At 52.7% G+C, this 23,505-nt stretch overlaps 1 protein-coding gene across 4 annotated transcripts in view; it reads left to right on the forward strand.

The window, feature by feature from the left end:
• Positions 1–23,505, forward strand: part of TBCD (tubulin folding cofactor D) — a 164,618-nt gene that overhangs the window by 78,697 nt on the left and 62,416 nt on the right. For all 4 annotated transcript variants that reach the window (XM_064583412.1, XM_064583411.1, XM_064583413.1 and 1 more), the window contains 2 exons: positions 11,993–12,149; positions 22,493–22,550. In XM_064583412.1, the coding sequence (XP_064439482.1) occupies positions 11,993–12,149; positions 22,493–22,550 (215 nt within the window). The remainder of the gene's footprint in view (positions 1–11,992; positions 12,150–22,492; positions 22,551–23,505) is intronic.

A 23,505-nucleotide genomic window follows, 5' to 3' on the forward strand; every position in this document is an offset into this window, starting at 1 on the left:
CGGGATCATGACCCGAGCTGAAGGCAGACGCCTAACGGCTGAGCCACCCAGGCACCCCCACACTCTTTTTTAAGAATTCTGCAAACACCCGAGTGTGGTGAGTGGGCTGCCTGGTTCTCTGCTTCTGTGCCGGCCTCCCGCTGTGTGTGTGATGTGGCAGGTGGCCCTGTTGACTCTCCCAAAGGGGATCCAGTCATTGGTTCCTCTTCTGGCTTGACTGACGTCTCCTTTAGCAGGACTGCAGGCCCCATGGTGGGTCTTCCAGCTCCAGAATCCACTGGTTCCAGCGGGTTGCTTCCGGGACGTTTTGTCTACTTCTTTGGTTGTTCCTCATTTGGTGAAGATGCAGGGTTCAAGTCATCCCGTTTCTGGGATGGTCAGGGGAAGGTGCAGGTGGAGCAGGCTCTGCTGGAAGAGCATTTCTCTGTCCCTCTGGAGGCCCTCTGTCAGCTCCTGAGGGCTCAGTTGCCGTATCTTGCACTGGCCTTGTGTTCAGTGTCGTCCTCATAGTGCTCAGAGATTGCATTTCACCTCATTTTCCCTGCTGCCAAATAACTAGGACTCTGGAAGTAATGTCTTTATTCTGAGCTGGCCTCACTGCTTTGCCAAGAGGGCCAGCCAGTATGTAACCCTGGTCTTCATGGTGTGCAAGTCTGTCATGCTGTCCCCTTAGCAGTGACCAGAGTCAACTTTCAAGGGGGTGAGGCTTGGTGTGGGAGGTGGGCATGCTTGCAGAGCCCTGAAAGGTGGCACAGACCCTGAACCGGGAGAGAGGCGGCTGCCAGGCCACAGAGGTTGGCCAGGATGTGAGTCAGTGTCCCCAGCAGTGGTGAATGAAGGACCTTAACTTCTTTCTGAAGGTGCTGTTGGGCTCTCTGAAGTAGTCTGTGGGTGTCACAGGCCAGCAGGATATGGCGTCCACATTCACTTCTTCAGCCTTTCACTCAACTTCTTTTCTACCCGTGGCCTTTTGAACTGTGGGCCTTGAATGTTTATACTCTAAGCTCTAAGTAGTACATGCACATTTCTACCTCATGACCCCTGCAGCCCCATCAACAGGTCATGGGAAGACAGGGCAGCCGTGAACGCTCTTCTTGTGCTTGTGGCTGTGGCAGTGGGTAGTCACGGACACTCTTTCTCTCGGGGGTCATGCTGTTTCGTGTGTTCTAGGCATTTAGAAATGGAAATCCTCGGATCATCCAGTTGCTTTGTGAGAAGCACTTCCCGGTAGAGCCCAGTCCCTAATTTGACACTTACGGAGCTAGATGTGATCCCTCCAGGTTGGACATGACAGAGCATTGACAGCAGAGTGTGTGGGGAAGGGCCGGGCATGTGAGCATGCGGGGGCCTGGACTCGGAGAATGAGGCCCCCAGGTCTGCAGACAGGTGTGGTATGGTCCCCTGTCATTCTTGAGACACTTGAGAATTGGGCTCTTGGGCAGGTGCAGGTATCTAAATGCTAACCAGAGATGTGAAGCCTTAAGAGGGCAGTTACAGATGGGCCCTGAGTAAAGAGGTGGGGAGAGCCCCTTGATGGGGAGCTAGGAAACCAAGGGTGTCTGCAGGTTGGTGCTCGGTCACCAGGGCAGGGGTCCCAGCTGCATTCCGTTGGGCTGGAGTGTGCTTGTTGGTCGCACACACACCGGGTCCAGAGTGACATCGTGACTCAGACTGCAGCAGTTGGCATTAACACCTTCTCAGCTATCAGATTGGGCTTTCACATGGTTTAATTATTCATACAGTTAATTATTATTTTAATGTAGGCTCCATGCCCAGCGTGGAGCCCAGTGCGGGGCTTGAACTCATGACCCTGAGATCAAGACCTGAGCTGAAATCAAGGGTTGTACACTTAATTGACTGAGCTACTCAGGTGCTCTGCCTTTCACATATTTAAAAAGGATCTTTTTATAAAGAGTAAGGCTTGTTTCTTTCTTTTTTTTTTTTTTATTGTTAATCTGAGTGCAGATTTCATATATATATTTTTTACTTTATGTGCTCTAGCTTCTCAAGCTGTGAGTATTAAGCCTCTGTGGAAGGTTCTGCCAGTGGAGGATCCCAGCCTGATGCTAGAAGGTGGGGGGCTGCCTGTGACCCAGGCTTCTCGCCATAGCTGTGGCTTATCCTCCTGGGCCAGTGTCTCTGGGGAGGTACCCGAGCAGCCATGTTTTACATTCTGGAGCACCAGAGGTCATTCTGATGATAGCCAGGGCTGGGATTACCACCGGAGAACTTGTTGGCAGTGTTGAATTGAAAGAATGATACAAGGTATCTGCAGGGAGAGAGGAGTGCAGACACCCAAGTCTTATCATAAAAAGCTGTGCTCCCAGGGGCTCCTGGGTGGCGCAGTCGGTGAAGCGTCTGACTCTTGGTTTCGGCTCAGGTTGTGATCTTGGGATCGTGAGATGGAGCCCCGTGTCAGGCTCTGCGCTTTAGTGTGGAGTCTGCTTGAGATTCTCTCTCCCACTCCCTCTGCCCTTCCCGCTTGTGCTCTTTCTTTCTCTCAAATAAATAAATAAATCTTAAAAAAAAAAAAAAAGTTGTAGGACACCTGGGTGGCTCAGTTGGTGAAGCATCTCCCTTTGGCTCAGGTCATGATCTCAGGGTTCTGGGATCGAGTCCTGCCTCGGGCTCTCTGCTCAGCAATGAGTCTGCTTCTCCCTCTCCCTCTGGGATCTCTCTCGCTTTTGCTCTCTCTCAAATAAATAAATAAAATCTTAAAAAAAAAAACCTGTGCTCCTAAAGGTGATGTTTTTGCACCCCGAGGTTATGGACTGAGCAGTGCCCTGCTCTGAAATCATGCACAATCTGGGAAGAAGGCTCGGCCCACCTGAGATCTCTGGACCCTCTGGGGCTTGGATGGCATGGACTCACTCAGCCTGCATCCAGGGAGTCCCTCAGCGGTTGGCACGTCCTTCCAATGGGAACCTCAGAGGGCAGGTGGGAGGTGGCTGTGGAGGAGGATCAGAGGACGTGTAGCGGGGCACAGCTGGGCACAGGAGGGCTCCAGGAACAACTCTGTGCGTTCTGGGCCCTGAGCAGTGAAGCCTTTGCGTGTGTCAGTGGGCAGCCCTGGTCCCCTCTGTGTAGCTCATTGCCGGGTGAAGTGGCCGGACGGTGTTGTCCGCAGAGCCAGACTGGCAGGAAGCAGCACTTCTACACTCTGAAGGGTTAGTGTCAGGAGCAGGGAGGGGCTTTTGCTTATGTTCTGTCTCAGTGTGGGTATGTTTCAGTTGATTTTATTTTATTAGAGAGCGAGAGCACAGCAAGGGGGAGCGGCAGGCAGAGGGAGAAGCAGGCTCCCCGCTGAGTGGGAGCCCATTGTGGGGCTTGATCCCAGGGTCCTGGAACCATGACCTGAGCTGAAGGCAGACGCTTAACTGACTGAACCACCCGGGCGTCCCTCAATTGATTTTTTTAAAAAGAAAAATGTGGGATTATCTCTTAAAATAGGAAAAAGATCCTCCTCAGGTTAGTTTACAGTACAGTCCACAAAAAGTGACATTTAAAAATTCTTTTTTTAAAGAAAGTGCTCTTCTGATGTCTTTAAAAGTGTCTGAAGTTTGTGTTTTCAGCGATGTGATGGTAAAATGGTAGAATGTGTTGAGCCCAAGGTTACTTGAGGGCCACCAGACAGACAGCAGACTTTTGGGATAGTCTAGGCAGGTGTTCCTGTAGAAGGTGCACCTGCTTGCCCCGCCTCGTGGAAACCACGCAGCGATCAGACTGGGACTTGCTTTGACATTTGGCCCCTTCCTTAACCCTCCTGGCAACCAGGGGACTGGGGGAGGGACGAGGTGCCAGAGCTTACCTGGAGGATGCCTCGAGGCATAGGTGACGAGGAGCCCATGGCTTTGAAGGTCAGCGATCGGGCTTCATGGCGTGTTCTGTGTCATGGCCACACCTCCTTAGTGCCTGCCTCTACCCCACGGGTGGGCTGGGGAGTTCTGCTGGGGGTACTGCTGTCGGGGGCCTTGTGGGGGTGTCACTGGGGTGGGGAGTGCTGTGAGGAGCCAGAAATCTCACTGCCTGGAAGTGAGCACTGTTGCTGTTTTGGCTCATAGGGGCCCCGAGTGAGCAGCAGTCCCTCAGTGTGATGCTTGCAGTCTAGTCCTGGGCTCAGTGGGGGCTGCCACCCTGCGTCTTGTGGTGGATGAAGTGTCCCTACCTCCCGTGAGTTAGAGAAGGGCCTGGCGCTGAGCGTACTGATCATCATCAGAATTCAGTACGTGGGTCACAGTACAGTGTCTCCCTGAGGTACGGGTGTTCCCCTGTCGTGAGACTGTCTTGGATGGCAGCGTGAATTGTGTTGCGTGCTCTGGTTTGGTTTAACCCTCCATTCTCATTAGCATGGGTTTCCTTCTGCGTTACAAACCGTGGCTGCACTCAGGACAACTTGGAGACGCCTCCCAGGAAGCACCCAGCACCAGGTGGGGATCTGAGGCCACACTGAGGTCACGTGACTGCTGGGTCATGCTCCAGACTCTGTGTGAGGGGCTTTGCACACAGAATGGTGCCTTGTAGCATGTCTTTGGGGTCAAGGGCCCAGCAGTGGGGTAGCTGGTCAGGGTCAGCCTGTAGACGTTCCACCCACGGCCTCTCACCTGCTGCGTCAGCATGTGTGTCTGGGGATTACTGTTGGCCATCAGGTGTGCTGACCCTTTCTCTTCGACTTCTTCTTCTCTAAGTTGGAGTGCTCATAGTTCTGGGTGCGTGTGAGCTCTTCCCATGTAGTGGCCGCTGTGGGACACTTACTCACCTTTGTTACCTGCTTTGGTGTGTTGATCTGTTGAGGTCACATCCCTTTATACAGTAACATCTGCCAGTCACTTCCTTCGGATTTCTTCCGTCCTTAGAAATCTGTTCCCCATCCTGAGAATAGACAACATTTGCCTGCCTTTTTCTTCTAGTCATGTTATGGTTTCATTTTAGAAACATTTTGCGATCTCCCATCATTGGGGTTTCTATGGTGACTTCTGCTCATTAGCGAGTTCTGCACGTCACGGGTGTCTGGGTAACGCTGGTCGACCTGTGTTCATTGTGCGGTCGGCATGGGGAGTGTGCGGAGCTGGAGACACCAGCCCGGTTCCAGGGCCGATGGGGGCTTGTGGCTCCCCACTCTTGCCCTCCAGCCTTGCACCACGTGGTTCGCGTTACAGCTGGACCGTAGGTTGAAATACGTGTCCGGCCGAGCCCCCGTGCTGCCCTCCTTGTCAGCTCTCGTGATCTGACCTCACTGGTTTTCTTACTACTTTGTCAGCGTCCCCGCTTCGCCTCGCACCCTTGGCGTATCGTGTGGAGGAGGTGCTGTGCTGCCCTTGAGCAGGGTGCCTCCTGTGAAGCCCGGACTTCCATACTGCCCGTCAGGTGGCGGTGGTGTTGGGAGTCGGGCCTTTCCTTGCATCCCCTCCCACCCACTGCCCCCACCGGCCACCCCGGACGAGCAGTGGAGGCCCTCCCAGCCAAGCCTGTTTGCGGTCCTGGCGCCCCCCTGAGCCCGCTGTGCCCGCCGCCAGCCCTGGAACGGCCAGACGGCGCCCACTTCTGCAGCCGCTCCAGTTCAGCAGTGTCGCCTCCAGGGAGCTCGCGGTCCGCCTTGTTGGCTTTCTCAGCCAAGTTTCTTGAGGTTCATCGGCTGGTTGTGTGTATCTCCAGGTTGTTCCTTTTTCACCAGTGGATAGTACTCCGCGGCGTGATGTTCATTTACACATTCACCCACTGAAGGGCGTGGGTGTGGTTTCCGGTGTTTGGGGATGGTGAACGAAGCTGCTGTGGGCATTCGTGGCAGCTGCCGGTGTGGAGGTGGGTCTTCGTTTCTCTGGGGTAAATGCTGAAGCGTGGACTCACTGGGCCATGCAGTATGTCCACTTCTTGCCATTTATTTATTTTTGTGATGATGGAAATATAGTTGACATACAAGGTCACATTATACAACTTCTTTTTCTTTTTTTTTTTTTTTTTAAAGATTTTATTTATTTATTTGAGAGAGAATGAGAGACAGAGAGCACGAGAGGGAAGAGGGTCAGAGGGAGAAGCAGACCCCCTGCTGAGCAGGGAGCCCGATGTGGGACTCGATCCCGGGACTCCAGATCATGACCTGAGTCGAAGGCAGTCGCTTAACCAACTGAGCCACCCAGGCGCCCACATTATGCAACTTCTAATGGAACAGATAAAGAGGCAATCGGAGAGTTGAGAAAGTATTTTGTTTTAATGTTTTCAGACAAGTCATTTTGAAAAATTCAGTTTGAAAACATAGTCCCCACTTTCTAAGGAACAATTCTGTGGGCAGTTTGGATGGTTTGGGGACAGTGCAGACCTGGGCCGGCAGTGTCCTGGAGAGCTTGGGGGCAGCCCCGGTGTCCCCAAATTCCTTATGACCTGTGACATGGATTTAATCTGAGGCTCTAGCTGTTTGACTTTCTGAATTGTTCTCAGGGGAAGCGCGGGTCTGCCATGGGCTCAGTGTCGTTTGGGCGCTGTGGGCAGCAGGAGCTACCCTTGATAGTGGGGGGTCGGGCATGCTCAGTGGGAGAGTAGGTGCTGCTTGTCCTTTGCCGCAGTCTTGCTTTGTGATTGTATTGTTTCAGAAGTTCTTGCCCCCAGGTAAGACTGTGGGCTCCTGTCTTGAGACCGTGCGTTCCTCGTTTCTCTTGTGGCTAGTGTGCATTGTGGAGATGGTGGCGTCCACTCAGCCTGGACTGCGTGCTTCCCACGGTGCCTACTGAAGGAGCATCTGTTCGCAGCCTCGTGACAGACGCGCCTCGGCTCTCAGCCGCGCACCGAGGGTGGTGGTAGATGGGGAAGATGCGTGGGAGGGTTTGAGGGCCCGCGTGGCCCTGTGACTTTGCCGTGGAACGGGAGCGGGCTCCATGGATGCTCGCACTGGGGCAGGGAGGGTGGAGCCAGGCGGTGCATGGGCCAGGCGCTGACCCCAGCAGCTCTCCTGGTGTCGCGGGCTGGGGTCTCCCGCCAGCCAAGACAAGGCCAGCACGCAAGCCTTACTTGCCCTCTGTGTGGAGTGGGCAGTGCTGCCTGCAGGCCAGCCAAGGCCTTTGGGGCAGTTTTTCAGAAATGTCCTGTGGGAACTGGAAACCACAATGTCTGTGGAACCAGGTATTCTGTCCGTCGTTTCCTCTTGCCCCCTAGCACATTCAGCACTGGCCTTTTTTCTGAGCGAGTTGGACTGCAGTTCTGAGGAAGGTATGGTGGCTGTACTGATGGCTGAAGTGGGAGTCTGTGGTGCTGGGGAGACCGTGCTCCCCCTGGGTCTGCGCGAGCCTCTGCATGCAGCCGCGGTGTGTGATGGGGCGGCACGGCCTGCTGTATCCCTGGGAGGAGTCACCCCAGTGCCTCCTGGACACTCGGCTCCATGCAGCGAACGCCTTCAGTGAGGAGTTTGCTTTTTAAATTAGTGTAATTTGTGACTTACCAGAAGATGTAACTTCTGTGCTGGTTGTGTGATGGTTTCTTTTATGGATGAATGGTTTCTCCTTCTGCAAGGAAGGCCCCGGTCCCTCCTGCCCCCCTGGGTGCACACTGTGCAGGCCCCGCAGTGGGGCCGTGGAACGCTGGGGGTTAAGTTGTTTCTCTCACCTGGAGGCTGCCTTGTCCTTAGGCGGTTGGTGTTAGACAAATGACATGCTGTCTAGAGAGAAGGGTATTTAAATTACATTGCAAGACTCTGGGTTGCCAAAAGGAAGCCCTCTGGGGAATCTTATATATTTGACATGCATTTGCAGTGTGTAATTGGAACCATGAGAAAGGTTTTTGTTCAAAGCTATTGAAGAGTTTCCTTATTTTAAACCTACTGAATCTAGAAAGAGTGGTTAGATTCTGAACTTTTTCTCTGATAATGACTTCTTACAAGTTTGGGTTAATGACTGTTTCTATTCCATATACCCCCACGTCCCCCCAGGCTTTGGGGGAGCTTGTTTGGGTGCCCCGCGTGGCTGCTGAGGTTGGCCTGTCTCCTACACACGAGGCTGGAGGGTGCCCGGAGTCTGGCGGCCACAGCGACCCTGCCCAGCCCCCTGCACCCCGAGGTCGCTGCTCTTGGTGCCACCTTGGGATGAATCGGAGCTGACAGGACCACATTTTCAATTTTCTTGTTAAAGAAATCCACTGTCTGACTGTTTCTCTTCTGAACTGTTTTACTTTCTGCAAATCGGATTCCCCTTCCAGCGATCATGAGGGGAATGTCCCCACCGTCTTCTCTGTGGGCCCTTGTCCAGCATCGAGGCCCTTGTTGGTTGCTGGCGGCCACTTCTTCACCTGCACTGGAGGGTGAGCCGCTGATGTCTGTTGCCGGTGTTAGGGAGGGCTCGTCAGAGGCTTCTGAGCAGAATGACAGATTCAAGACTTCGAAGACATCTGTGCCAAGGACTTGGGTGGAGCTTGGCTAGGTGTCCACACGGGTGGGTGCTGCTGGTGGGAGGCCCCTCAAGGCCCGGGCAGCATGGGCCTCTACTTCTCTGACCTGTTTCTGCGGGAGGACAGAGTCCAGTACCTGCATGTCCTCAGACACGGCACGTGGGCGTGTGGGTGCTGGGGATAAAGTCAGGGTGTGTGTGTATGTGTGGGGGCAGTCACTGTGGCCTGCGTTCCCCACTGGTCTGCTATCCCTGTCCTGTAGGGCTGAGCCTGAGTGCCAGCACTCAGGCTGACCTTTCCCCACTCCTGGAGACAGTGGGCCAGGTGGACCAAGTTTGGACCCGCTAACTGGGCTGGCGATTTGCCCAACAATGTTGGTCAGACCGTGACATGGTCTAGGTGCAAGCTGTGGTGGAGGCCCATTAGTGGGATACTGACTGACCTCACTGGTCAACAAAGTGACGCTTTGGAGAACCATCCCACTCTCACTTGGGGTCAGACCTGGGGGTGTGATGGGAGTGACCTCAAGGTCGAGCAGACCTGGGGTGGGTGTTGTGTCCATGTGGAGGTGGGCTTCTTGCAGGTGGCACTAAGCAGTCCTGAAGTCAATATCCACAGCACTGGCCACTGTCACTCCTAGTTGTCTGTCTTGAAATTGATTTTGTCCAGTGGACCGGTAAATTGGGACTCAGCAGTTAGCATCCAGATTCCCCCCAGGCTATAGAATTGCTGAACGGCCTTACCCGGAGCTGTCTGGGTGGCTGAGCTACAGTGACGGTCTTAGGGACCCTGGTGTGGCAGTCATACTGCCTTTATGTGGTGCTTTCCTCCTGAAGGTGCCACAGCCTATTAGTTTTGATGTCCGTTGGACCGCGAATGGGCTGTCCTGTTAGCGTGGAAAGTGAATGTGAATGACACTAGAAAACTAGGAGTAGTTCCAGGTGACCTGGAATTTTTCCAGGCAGAAGCACTGAAGACCCATTTTAAACATTACAGAGTTGGTTTAGTTCAAGATAATAATTTAAAAATCACTAACTGGATTGAACTGCTTTATCTACAGCAGCTGTGATAGTGCTCTCTCGTTTGCTTTGGCACTTGCACATGCTCCGTGAGTCTTAACGGTAATCTTCATTAGACATTCATGAGGACTGGTGGGTGTTCTTTCAGAAAACCGAGCTTAGTTTCTGGTGTGCTGAGATGGAGGCAGAGCCTGCTCAGCAAAGTTTGCCTGGCATGGAGAAGGCTCCAGGGTCTTTGCAGGGGGGAGAGGCAGCACTCCAGTGTGGCCTAGAGAGATGCAAGGCATGGGGGTGCTGGGACCTCTTGAGAGGGAGCCCCGGGAGCCACTTGGGCAGCCTGCTGTGCTCTGAAGTGAGGAGAGAGGGTGGTGGTGTGGCAGTGATGGGGAGGGGCTGGGCAAGAATGGGGTGAGGAGTGGCGGGGTCCTCACTAGAGGTGTGGCTGCTGTGGGCAGGGTGGGCCTCGGCTTGACGGGGATGTGAGGAGGGGCGGCTGTGGGATGACCACCATGCCCTGAGCTGTGCCCCCAGAAAATGGTGTGTGTGGCCTCTGACTGAGGTGGGACACACGGCCCAGTTTTCTGCCGTTGTGGCATTTGAGGGGCACGTCCCATGGCTGTCCTGTTGCCACTCGCTTGAGGAAATGAGAACTCGGCAGGAGGGTGGGCTCCAGGTTTGGGGTCCTTGGCGTGCTCGGTGTTGGTGCCCGGGCACCCTGTGCTCCATGGGACAGCTAGTGCAGGTGCCCTTGATTCGTCCCATCTTCTCTCCTGGCTGAGAGGGGTGTAAATGCTAACACCATGTGTTTGAGCTTTTTGTTTGTTAATTTATTCTGGAGTATACTTACGTAATTTTAAGTAAATTTTTGTTAATCAAACATCCTTAGATGCAGAAAGGCAGAGGGGAAATTTGTGTTTGATATTCACAGTCCTACTGTTGTTTCTTTTGATTTTTTGCCCAAGGCTATTTCTAGGTCCCTTTTCCTGGAAGATAATTTCTAGGATGATAGTTACATGTTCAGGAAATTGCTGCTTCATTTTTCTTAAACCCCGACCTGGAGCATCTTCTCAGACCATGTGCATGTCACCTTGCTAGTCTTCTTGTTAGACGGGACGGTGGGAGGTGTACAGTGAGGGGCTCGTGACGGCGCCCGAATCCTGGGCGGGCCCTGGCACACATGTGCGCAAGGGGCTGAGGCTGGTCCCCTCTTGTCCTGCCTTTGGGTCACATGGTGCGCTGGCTTTTAGCTTCATTCTTTCTTCTGTCAGTGGGTGATCCCTGTCGTTGTCCCCGTACCCGTTGACTGCACAAATGTGTGGTGCTCGTCTGCAGCAAGCACCTGCCCCGGGGTGGGACACCACTGCGTCAGCGACGCGTGACTTGAGGTGTGAGGCTGCTGGAACACAGGAAGCTCTGGCCGTGTGCGCTGATAGAATGACACGCTCCCCCCTCCGGCCTCCTGCAGCTGATCGCCCCTCAGGGTGTGGGCCGTGTCCCCCGCCCTTCTGCTGTCGGTCCTGCGGTGGCCGGGGTCGGATGTTGTTCGCTCAAGCGCCACCAGTGCCTGGCAGCGGGGACATGCGGTCACTCCGTCTCCTCTGGGAACAGATGCCCACTGGTTTCTACTTTCAGTGCTTTCTAAACACCAGGGTGAGCTGTCAATGGGCTTTATGGCAGCATCGTTGTTGGTTTGGATCAGTGAATTGGGACTTAGAGCATGGCCTTTCAGAAAATCCCATTTAGTGTGACTTCTAAAAAAAATTAATATTCTGTCTTTGAATTGCAAATTAAAGTTTTTTCTTAGGCTTTTTTTCTATCACATTTTCTTATTATAATCATTTTAAGAGGCTTTTAAAAAATTGGCTCATTCATAACATTAAATTCTCTTATATTTTTTAAGTCCTATGCATGAATGCAACATACTTTACTTTCTTTTGAAGTAGTTTACATATCTTAATAAACAGACTCTTCCCAAGTACTTGAAATATATGAATCTAACAAATATAACAGGTAAATATGCAAAAATTTTAGCTCCTTTATTTAAACATTCCAATACTTTTACCATGTATCTTAAAATTCTCTAGTATTTTTACATCAGAAATCACATGTGCAGTATTGAATTACTCATTTTAATGGAAACAGAAAAATAATCTGTTATGGACTTCAAATTATTTCATATATTACAGATATTTTAGATAATTAAATCTATCTTGATTATTCCTAAAGTTAACACAGAGGTAGCCCTGGGCTTGATTTACTTTGTCATCCTGGTTCTCGATTCTGAAACGGAGTGACTTAAGACCCCTGCACCCCGGGGTTCTCCTCCCCGAGGTTGCTCATTAGGCGCTAACTTCTGGCCAGAAGGAGAAGTGGTCTCACTTCTGTGGTCCCCGTGGCCAGCAGAACCCAGGCATCTCTGTGCCGTTCTGAACCCACTTTCACTTGTTCGTGTCATTGTGGGCAGCTTTTAAAAAACGTTTCCACCTGATTTGAGCTGGTGGACTTCTCTTTTCCTTCCAAACGCTTGCTTTCTGACCAGATGGCTTTGGGTTGGACCGCGCCTGCCTCTGGTGCCCGTACTCACTGTCTCTGTCTCCTGTGCCCAGTTGTCCCTGTGATCCTGAAGGCGCTGACCTATGAGGAGAAGCGGGGTTCCTGCAGCGTGGGCACCAACGTTAGAGACGCCGCCTGCTACGTGTGCTGGGCCTTTGCGCGTGCCTACGAGCCCCAGGAGCTGCAGCCCTTCGTGGCCGCCATTTCCAGGTAAAGTCTGGCAGAGTTGTGGTGGGGTCAGATGCGCCGCTGGGGTTTTCCCTGGGATCATAGCCTCCTGACAGCACTGTGCACGAGAAGCAGCCAGTGGGGCACTTTTCCCATAAGAAATAGGTATTAGTAAGCTGATGATATAATTTTAAGGGTGATCTATAGAAAAGAAGCAGCTCAAGAGTGGAGTTCCTTTTTTGTGGGTAAGTGTTTAGGAGGAATGTTCTAGAGGCTTTGGCTGGCCTGTGGCTAGCAGATCCTTAGATAAAGGGGATTGGTGTTTTGGATGGTGTGGAAGAAGCACAGGAGGGGAGCTCGTGACTCGATCAGGTCAGCTGTGTTTCTGAGTGTGTATGTGTGTGTTCTATTGAGAGACATTCTGGAACTTCACTGCCATAGCCTTCACCTTGGAAGGAGTTCCTGGGGAAGCCTCAGCAGCACGGCAAGAAGAAGCTGCTTTTATTGAGGGGGCTGCGTTTTGTCCAGCCTTAATTTTCAAATTTTTATGGACTTGCCCTTGAAATTCACTTGAGGCAACATTTATTAGCATGCTTCATCGTCAGTGCCTTTGGAACAAAAATCAGCACTCGGTTGTGAGGTAGGGACAATATATTTTCTCTGGTTTCCTGGTGAAAGGACTAAAACCGGCTGGCGCGTGACCCCACCAGAACCCTGTGTGGACTGCAGCATGCCCGGGCTCCTGAGCGCACGTCCAGGCTCCTCGGCCCTTGGACTTCTGCTGTGTGTGCCTAGCTGAGCCTCCGGAAGGTGTCTCAGCACCTGTGACGTCATGTCCCACTTTCCTGATCTGATGTTTTTTTGCTTGGGAAAAGTGCAAAACAGATGTGTTCCTAGTAGAGTGGATTTTTAAGTTAATTTTTGTACTCTGATTTGTTACTCTGTCTTTGGACTGAAATAAGTTTCTTTGATTTGAAGAATGTCAGGTCTCCACTTCTTGTGGTTTAAGTAGCCGGGGAGGGGCACTGAGCGCGGTGGCAGCCTCTGTGTTAGTCACAGGTGAAATACTTACCTGGCAACTTTTACTAGGAAACGGATTTCAGAATGGTGCTCGGGTCGTGGAAGCTCCTTCCCACAGCTCTTGAGGAGATGCCGCCCTGAGGTTTGTGCGTGAGACCCTGCAGGTCTTAACATCTGCCTTGGGCGTCCCTGGGCACCCACAGGAGCTGCCAGCCTGCCCAGCAGGCAGCAAGCTCAGAGGTCAGCCAGGGTCTCGGCTCCTGCAGCTCCTCCGTGTGGGTGCAGAGGGATTGGGGACTGGAGCATCACTCTGTTCTCACTGGTGTCCCCTGTCTCCAGGATTTGAGGGCCAGGAAAGGGGCCTCAGGCCTGTTTACCGTCTGTGATGTGCGGCTGGAGCCTCCATCGCTCAATCTTGACTCTCACATCAAAGTGAAGCCTCCAGAGGAGCCTGAGGATTCTGATCCCTGTTGAGGGAGATAAAGTGCTTCCGAGGAAGTCATAAAGAGACCTGGCTCCTCCTAGCTGGGGAAGTGCAGGGCGGAGCAAGAGGGCTGTGGTCTACAGAGATGTTGTCCTGCAGAACAGCTGGCCTGAGGCCAGGAGGCCCAGGGGGCAGAGGGAGGCTGCCTGCACTGGCGTCCCTCACTCGCCCATGCCCGCGGCTGGTGGTGGATCCTCAGGGGGCAGCGAGGGCCAGGCTGCTTGGGGAGACTCTGCCAGCTCCTGGGTCCTGCCTGCGCCTTGTCCCCCACTGGCCACCTGCTGCCCTTGCTCTCCACTGCACTGGAAACTGGCTTGAGGGAAGGCACTGCCTGCCGCTTTCTTGCCCCTCAACTTTTTGGAAGTTCTTCTGTAACTAGAGAATGAAAGCAAAAAACGTACTCATTGTTGACGTCAGTCACGGTCAGTCAAACTTGTTTAGGTTGGTACTGTCTTGTGCTGTGAGGTCTGGGTAGGGGCTCTGGTTCTTCCCATTTCATCGAGGACGAGCAAGGGACAGTGCTCAGGACACTTGCCCAGAGTCTCGCAGCAGACAGGTGCTGGGTCAGGCGTGTGCTGGAGGCGGACGCCGAGGCCCAGCTCTGCACGAGGGCGCGGCCTGCCTCTTTGCCAGGTCCCGACAGTCTGCTGGGCAGCAGACACGCATCACTTCAAGGGGATCTGGCTCCATATGTGGTTGTTCCCATTTCAGAGTGCAAACAATCCTAACACACGTGTTTTTCACTTTAACATTTATCTAAGAGCTGTAAGCTTCACAGGAATCTGTGTCCCTGCTTTCTCCAGGGACCCTCTTTGGTCCAGCCTGATGGGAGAAAGCAGGGCCCAGGGCTAAATGGTTGCCAAAGGAAATGGGACCGGAGTGAGGCTTTTGCTCACCTGGAAAGCAGGAGCTCTCCATGTCCAGAGCCATACAGAAGGATGAGTGGCCATCACGCACACCATTCTGTACTTCAGGGAAAACTTCTTATGGCACCATGGGGTCCCGACCCTAACGTGTGGGCCCAGGGTTCTCGGCCAGGGCTCTCTGGGCTTTTGGAAGGGAGGCTTTTCTAGCCACAGGCAAGTTTGCTTTATGCAACTTCAGAGCTTATTGTTGCTACTGGTCTCTGATATTATGAAGCAAAATGTCAACAAATGGGAAGACGTTGATAAATGTTAAGCCTGGCCTTCGCGTGGCATGGGTGTAGAAGTTGGGGGTCAGCCTGAGTCTGTGGGTCCCAGGTATGGGCAGGTCACAGGCCCCTGGACGCTTGGACCAGCCTGCCGGTGGCCTGCACAGTGACCAGTGAGCTCTTTTCTCCGGAGTGTGCTTCCTATACAAAGCCTCTAAATGTTTGGAGGCAGAGGGGCACCAGCATATCTTACTCCAGGGTCACCATCCGTTATTTAGAAAAGGAAAGACAGGCTTGGGGTCCAGTGAGCTGGCTCTGCACCATGAGAGGGTCCCAGTCTCTCGACTCACTTCCTGGTAGGTGACACTCGGCAGAGGGCTTTGAAGGGACCAGTGACTGCACCGGTCAGTCTGCCCGGGTCAGTCTGCCCGCGTTGGAGTTAGCGTGGCTTTGCAGACTATTTGTTGCAGAGAGGGTGGAGCTGAGCCCCTTCTTTGGGGGTCTCACTGGGGGGGTCTTGTAGGGCCCCACCATGTGTCTGGGAAGCACAGCTTCTGTCTGGGGTTGTCGGGAGGGTGTAAAGGTGGGTGTTAAGAACACTGACCTTTCTGAGCTGGGATTCATTTTGAGCGACTCACTGAGCGTAAAGGACCAGAGAGCAGTGACTGTGGCAGGGGCCAGTGTCTGTCCTCAGAAACTCCCTGGGTTCCAGCGTGTCCTTCGATCTCAGAGAGGTTGGGTTCTCTCACTCCCTGGGCACGCCCGAGTAATTGCTGGGATCACACACAGGGACACCAGTAGCTAGCAGGGGGGCTGGAGGCTCCTGGTTCATCGCCTTCCTGATTTCTCCTAATTTACCTGGGAGTTTCTGTGAAAAAGGCCCCCTCTTGTCCCCTCTCCCTGTGCCCATCCCAGGATTGGATGGGCCCTCTGGAGCCGCGCCCAGCAGGCTTTTGGGCCAGTTTGGCAGGTTCTGAGGGAAGCTGTGCTCCAGCTCTTCCCGTCCATCTGGACTGCGGGCATCCGGGGGCGGGAGGGCGGGCTGGGAGGTGAGTCATGGTGCTGGGGAGCCTGGTGGACGCTGCCGGCGCGCGCCTCCCTGCCCCAGGAGTATCGGTTGGGGTGTGTCCTTCAAGACCTGCCTCCGTCGGATTGTAATAAGTGACCACATTTTAATTGTCAGCTTTTAAACCCATTAATCCTGGCTCATGATAAAACCGAGATATCTTTAATTGTACTTTCACAGACTCTCCAGTGGATCCTGCAAAAGTAGACAGTTGAGATCAGAATGTAATTGTGGAAATGAAGTAGGAATGCCTGATGAAAGGACCTGGGGTGGTAGTAACCGTGAGAAGGGGGCCTGGGCTCAGGGCAGGTGCCCAAGGAGAGGGTCAGTCTATGGCCCTCATCTCCTCGGACGGCCGTGAGACAGGCTCACCTCCCGAAGGAACGTGGAGGTTCTCTCCCTCTTGGTGAATATGCACCAACCCTCTCTGTCTTAACAAATATCAGAAAGGCAGTTTTTAGGTAGATTTATTCATGTTTTGAAATGGTCAGTTTAAAAAACCCGTTTTTCTTAAGCATTATACACAGATTAAGAGACCGAGTAATTATTTTGTGGAAAAGTAAATAGGCCTTCCTGAAAAGCCACTTGTAATTTAGGAACAGTGAAACACAAAGTTAAAATGGCCCAAATGGTGTGTTATCCGTAAAATGCCTTCTCACCAGTCATCAGAAGCTAATTTGCAGGAAGAAAAAGAAAAAGGAGCCGGCTGTTGCCCGCATCACCTTCTAGTGATTTCCTCACCTGAAACTCTTTTGTAAGCCCCTGTTGACATCACTGCCGCCGCCGGGCCCTCCCGCGCCAGCGCCCACTCGGCCTGTGGAGCAGGCCCAGCAAGCAGCTTGCAGCGTGGGCAGGGCCTGGGGATTGAGAGTCCCAGATCTCTTCCTCGAGGGCAAGATTGTTCTGAAAAATCAGGAAATGGCAAGCATTGCTCAAAGCTACGTCTTGTTCTCACTCAGCGTTTCTTAATGGCAGACTTCCAGAGGGAAGATAACCCTTTTGTTCTTCAAGAAAAGTTAAATGGTGGTTAGTGACCAGAGTGCGCTTACTTGTCTGCCTGGTAAACACCACTCAGCCTCCACTGTGGCTCTGCTGGGACATAAAAGTGCCTTAGAAGTTTCTGGTGTTTTACCACCTTGTTAACTGGTGTGAGCTTTGCTTCTACGACTCAGGGAAGGAAGATTGAGTCATGGGCAGGTCCTGCATTTTACTCAAAAAATGATGTGATTTGCACTTTCAAACAGTATGGATGGATAATAAACAATTAGTCTGGTGTTGATCTATAAAGTTCCTCTACTTCAGAATGACAGGATGAGTGTTACTTAGGGTAAAAACAGTGTATTTTGCTTTTTTTTTTTTTTGGCTATAAAGCATTCTACAGGCTAACAGAAATTGAGTTTGGGGTGAGATGTGCTCTTCGCCGTACCCACTGAAAACCAGGTGCCTGGGGCTCAGTGCAGGTGAGGCATGCAGCTCCCCCCGGCGCAGACAAGAAAGAAAAGTCCCTTTCTGTTTGACATGGACCACTTCTCTGTGTTGGGAAATCCTGGTAAAGTATCATATGGGCTCCTCCAGCGAAAGCAAACAGGTGAAGGCACCGGAGACACGTTCCAGCCCGACTGAGGCCCGGCAGGCAGCGCGCTTCACGTCCCCTTTCTGGGTGTGGAGGGGGGGCTGGTGACTCACGCACTCAGCTTCGTCCGGCTGAGGAAAGGGGACCTCAGGCCTGTGGGGGCTTCCATAATTATATTTGGCCAAAATTACCAGACCTGTGTTTGTTTGAAACATGCTAGTATTTCTAGGTAAGCCAGTTTTGTTCTGAAAGTGTGAAATTAGAGTAGTTTAAAAATTTAATCAGAACAGTATTAGAAACTGGTTACATACATAGCTACCCACACAGTTGATTTCTTGAACTAACCTCAGAGTCTGTAGTTGGTTAAAAGCACTGCTGTATTTTTCCTTTGTTTTGTTAAGTTTGGTAGAATATTGATAAAGCAGGGAATATTTTTAGCCATTTACTTGTGAGTACAGAAGGTAACTCGACTGAAGGTGAGGCTGTGTGCAAGACCCTGCGGTCAGGTTCCCAGGCTGCAGCCAGCACAGTTCCTCACAGGCCGCCTGTGTGGGAGGCCAGCTTCCTTCCTTCCACACCATAATGTGTGCTCACTGACAGATGCAGGGGATCTCATGCCCCGAGCTGGGTACTGTGTGCCACACACATTTGGTTCTGCTCAGGGACAGAACCTTCTGGGGCTTCTGTGACGCATGGTCTCGACGAGTTGTCGCTCTGTGGCCAGTCAATGCAGGAGCTGTGCGGTGCGCGCTGGGCCTTGCTGCAGCTCCCCTCCCACCTAGAGGCTCTGGGTCCTGCTGACCCACGTGAGGCTGAGCATGGGCCAGCGTGAGCACGTGTCTTGTTCTGCAGGAGGCCCTCAGGTAAGTGTGTGGAACCCCCACCCCCTGAGCGGCTGCCTGCTGTGGTTTTACGGGGCTGGCTGGAAGGAAGGGAAGTAGCTCACATACACGGCAAAACTAGAAGCCACCTCCCAAAGTCACCTGTTAATACGAGCCTGAAGGCCTGGAGCCAAGCTGTCTTCATGGGGCCCTCCCCCCCCCACCAGCTCCTTAGAGCAGGTTCACTCTCCTGTCGGGCTGGCCTTGTGAGGACACTCTGCAGGCCCGCACTGGGTGGACACGAAGCGAAACCTATGAGTTGTCTTAGGGGCCTTGGCTGCACCAACAAGAGCTTGGCCGGACGTGGGCTCATCCTGCCCTGAGTGGGGATGGCGCGTCCACAGATGGGTGGGCAGGGCCTGGAATTGTTGAAATGGACCCATGACGTAGCAGTAACTTTAAAGGGGTTCTGGCTGGCTTATAGGGTGGTTTCACATTTCTTCTCTACATTCGTTCCTTTCTCTCCTCAATAGTCAGTGTTCCATAATTTGAAAGTTATAATTTAGGACAAATAGATTGGTAGGAAATTTTAAGAATTCAATAGAAAATATGAACTTTTGGTAGTATTGGCTGGGCCCAGAGTCAGTGAAGTTATAAGTCTACATTTTTCTTGTGTCAGATGTTGAAGCAGAATTTCTTGGTGAATATCTTTTCCTAGAATACATATTCTTATGGATTATGATAAAGGAGCTCTTGTTAAACCTAACTATGGTGATGACATTTCCATTAATTCTGAGAATATATTTAGGATAACATACCACACATATTTTCGTTAAGAACGGCAGTTATGTTTTAGTTGAGAGATCACATTAACATATCTCCATCAGTTTATTGATTTTTACAATTTTATTAACAAAAGCCAGTATGATGTGGAAGTAGAAGGTGACTTTTCTTTACTTTTAAGTCCAGTATTATTTAAATCTCATTTCAGCTGTAGTTTGCGGTCAAGAGTTTAGGGGAGAAAGGGAATAAGCTGGTGAGAGAGTTTTGCTGAATTTATTTTCAGCTTCACCAGTGAAAGGACCCGAGACACTGAAATCTTCAGATGTTTAGTTGCTTTTCAGAATTTTAATTTTGAACCAACTTGAGACTTAAAAGAGAGTTCCGGAAGAGTAAGAAAGGCTCCTGTGGGCCCACCAGCTCCCCTCGTGTTATCTCCAAATGGACCCACAGTGGGAAATGCACGCCTGTAGTATCTCACCTGCAGCCAGTGTGTGGTGGTGGGCTGTTGGGGGCGTCATGGCCAGGGCCCACCCCAGACTCAGCGTGGGGGATGCTGCCCTTGGTCCCCTGGTTGAGGTGGGGCCTGTCAAGCTACTGGGATTGTCTTCACTGATGCGGGACGCATGTTCCCAGGACACCTGGAGACCACGTGCTCCCTGCTCTGACCACCAGTGTCCACGCCTGTCTGTGGGTCTTGCCTGCGACAGGTGCATGGCGGCCAGCAGCTGCTCTCTTGGCTGTTCTCTCATAAGGAAAAGGCATTCCCTCTCCCCTTTTCACCCACTGCATCGTCTGTTGATGTCTGTGGGCTCACGGAGGTCTCATTTACCCTTGGGATTTAACCCTTGGGCCTGTCGTCTAACACTTGCTGATTATGCTGTGCAGATGGCTCTACCTTTGGCCATTGGGAGTGGTTTCATGTTGGCTGCTGTGTCCTTTCAACGGGACTCAGACTTTTATTTTTTTGAATTCTTTCTCACTTTCTAGCATGACAGGATTCTCCAGGCTTATCTTTTGTTCCCTTGGCCCAGCCCTGACATCAGCTGCTGCCAGGGGTTTGTGTTGAGATCTGAGACCTGGACTCTGCTTACACTCTGATACACGAATGCCAACCAAGTGTGCCTCCAGCCCGAGTCCCTGCGTCGGTGTGGACCTTGCAATGCCAGCCCAGCTGTCCCAGCTCTCTCTCCTGCTCCCTCTCCCTCCTCCTGGCTCTCGTTCTCGGCTGTGTCTTTACTCGTCCACGTGCAGTGGTTCCAGAGCTGCTAGCCCACCCAGCCTGTGAGGAGCACATCTCCTCACCTGCCCTGTCGAGGGTTCCACAAGCTGGCCCCTGCTGTGGTGCTGCTCTGTGTAACAGGCGCCTTCCCTTGACTGTCGGTCCCCACTTCCTGATGGGTCCTTGACATTTGCTGCAGTGAAGTTCCCTCCTCTGTGCACCGTTCTGTGGGTTTTGGCAGATTCAGAGTTGGGTGCCACAGGTACGATCCCAAGCAGAAGTTCTGTCTTTCCTGCGTCCTCCACTCTGCCCTGGGTCGTTAGCCACCCTGCCCCCTGGCCACCACCACACTGGCTTTGCACCCTATAGTTTTGCCTTTCTAAATGTCTTCTGTATGGACACATAGAATATGTGGACTTCCCGTTTAGCAAAAGGCACGTAGCTTCACCTGGGTTTTCTCATGAGGTGATGCTTCATTCTTACTACACAGGAGGATTTCGCAGTGTGGGTGTGGAGGTCACTTGTCTGACTCAGGTCTCAGTGGGCTAGAACCAAGGTATCGGCAGGGCGGGTTCCCTCTGGAGGCTCCGGGGGAGAATCCGTTCCTCGTCCAGCTTCTAGAGGCTGCCATGTTCCTTGGTTTGTGGCCCTTCGTCCACCTTCACAGATGGCAGCTTCGGGGCAAGTCCTCAGGCTGTGTCTCTCGGGGCTCCTCTGCCTCCTGCTTCCAGTCCCAGGGCCTTTGTGACTGTGCGGGGTCTATCGGTGTAGCCTCCCTGACCAGCACCTGCAGCCTTAACTGCCCTCTGCCGGGTAATGCCGCATGTTTGCAGGTTCTGGGGTCAGCGCCTGGACATCTGGGCCAGGGGGCATTGATCCGCTTCCACTCGGTATTGAGAGACGTGGAGCAGCTGGAGGGATTGGTTGGATTTAGGAGGTCGTTGTTTAGGCTGGAAGAGCTGGGAAATGTGGATGTGCCGATGGGATGTCCCAGGGTTTTGGAGGGAGGAAGAGGATTGAGATGTAGAAATAGGAGTGGGTCGCGTCAGGCCCTCAGCTATCGGGGCAGACGGGTGATGTCACTTTGAGGTGGCCTCTGTGTGTCTGAAATACCCCTCTGCCTTTTAAAAGATTTTATTTATTTATTTTTGCAAGAGAGAGAGAGAGAGAGAGAGAGCAAGTGAGCACGAGTGGGGGAGGGAGAGGCAGAGGGAGAAGCAGACTCTCCACTGAGTGAGGATCCCGACATGGGGCTCCATCCCGGGACCCTGGGATCATGACTTGAGCTGAAGGCAGATGCTTAACCGACTGAGCCACCCAAGTGGCCTGAAATACCCCCTTTTAAAAGCATTTTCTTTCTTTCTTTCTTTTTTTTTAAAGATTTTTATTTATTTGACAGAGAGAGAGACACAGCGAGAGAGGGAACACAAGCAGGGGGAGTGGGAGAGGGAGAAGCAGGCCTCCCGCTGAGCAGGGAGCCCGATATGGGGCTTGATCCCAGGACCCTGGGATCACGACCTGAGCCGAAGGCAGATGCTTAACGACTGAGCCACCCAGGCGCCCCTTAAAAGCATTTTCTTAAGGCTAATAGGAGATGCAAGTTCTCGAGTCATTCTTAGAACCAACGCTCTCTCCACTCCTGCCCCAAATCCTTTGTTTTCTGTTAACTAAAACCACATAAAGTCAAATGAGTGCTTTCTGTTTTATCAGTAATAATTAAGTGTGATGACCTAATGAAGAGGGGTTTAAATGAAGTCTGATGAATGTTATGAGCTTGGAAAAGGCTTCCTTTTCTCCTGGCACGGTTGTGGTTGGCCATCTGGAGGGCTTTACGTGACCTGATAGCTGTTTTTTACACTTGGTTGGGTTTCTGAGAAGGGGCAGGGCCTAGGGGCTCCACTGGCTGCCCGTGCATGTCCCTGTGTGCTCCCTGTCCATCTTGGGGAGCTCTTGCCTGGGCCCGAGAGTCCATGTCCGTGTCCATGTCGGCCCTGCCTGTTTGCTTCCCCGCTCCCCCCAGGCACTGCTGATTCTCGCCCTCTGGGCACCCCCAGAGCAGGGCTGAGCACATTCTGCCTCCCACGCCCCTGTGCATGGCAGCCTTCCTCCCTGTGGCTTCCCTGCACGCCTCACGTGGCTCTCGGTGGACCAGGGTCAGCCACCCGTGGTGCTGGGAACTCGCTGCACACAGCACGCACTGAGCAAGAGGGAGAGGCCTCTAAGTCCTGTAACAGGGTCTGTGTTCTTTCACAGATTTCCTTTTAACCATTTTCCCTCTTTTTCACAGCGCTCTGGTGATTGCCACAGTGTTTGACCGAAACATAAACTGCAGGAGAGCAGCCTCTGTGAGTTTTCTTGTTTTGTTCCTTTTCCTGACGGTGGGGTGGGCTCTGACCCGTGCCCTGGTCTGCTGAGCAGGCCGCACACTCCTGGATGCTGCCCGTGTGTGGTGCCTGCGAAGCCACCTGGCGGAATGCCAGCTCACATTTCCTCCCAGTTTCAGGGGGAAGGGAGTGGTCTTTAGCCTGTGAAGCGGGGTCAGGATGAAATGCTCCACCCCCAGCATGCCCAGAAATGCAGCCGTCTCGAGCATCATGCCTGCTGACCAGACACGGCTCGAGGTAGCCTGTGCTCTGGGGAAGGAGAAGAAAGTGTGTTCTGGGCGTGTGGCCTGAGTGTGACGGCCGCGCAGGTGGCTTTGAGCCTCAGGAGGAGTTGCTGCCAAGCAGAGGTCAGCTCAGCTTCACATGGTTGTGCTGGGCCTGGAGCCTCACTGGACGTGCCTGGCGGCCCCAGTGCCCCTTCATGTATTTGAACACCAGTGCCTAGCCCCCCAGAGCCTGGTCATGTTTGGGGTGGATTCTGTGTGTAGAGAGCTTTCAGCAGGCTACACAGTTGCTTCCGAAGGGCACTGACCAGGAGTCTGCATGAACATCCCACTGCGTCTCCAACAGAGCTGGACTGTGGCCCCGAGCTCTGCTTCAGGGGTTCCTGTGGATGCCAGTAGAGATGATGGCTGCCGGGCCTTGTCCCTGGGATACTTGCTGGTGATGTCCATGGCTGTGTCCTGCCTTCACACAGGGCTGTCTTACTGATGGCCAGTCACTTAGATCACGCTCAGACATGGGCTGGTGCAGGTGCTGAGGGACCAGAAGCCAGGGCCAAGAGTCCCTTCAACAGCAGAGCCTGGTGGCTGAGGTGACAGACCGTCTGGAGATGGGAGACTTAGTTTCGGGTACAGACAAACAACTCCCCAAGCTTTAAGAGGTAAAGAATGGACATGGACGGAACGGCCGTGCT

This window comes from Mirounga angustirostris, unplaced genomic scaffold (assembly GCF_029215605.1).
Source record: "Mirounga angustirostris isolate CCGP_5_RB_7025 unplaced genomic scaffold, mMirAng1.0.hap1 SCAF_17, whole genome shotgun sequence".
Lineage (NCBI taxonomy): Eukaryota > Metazoa > Chordata > Mammalia > Carnivora > Phocidae > Mirounga > Mirounga angustirostris.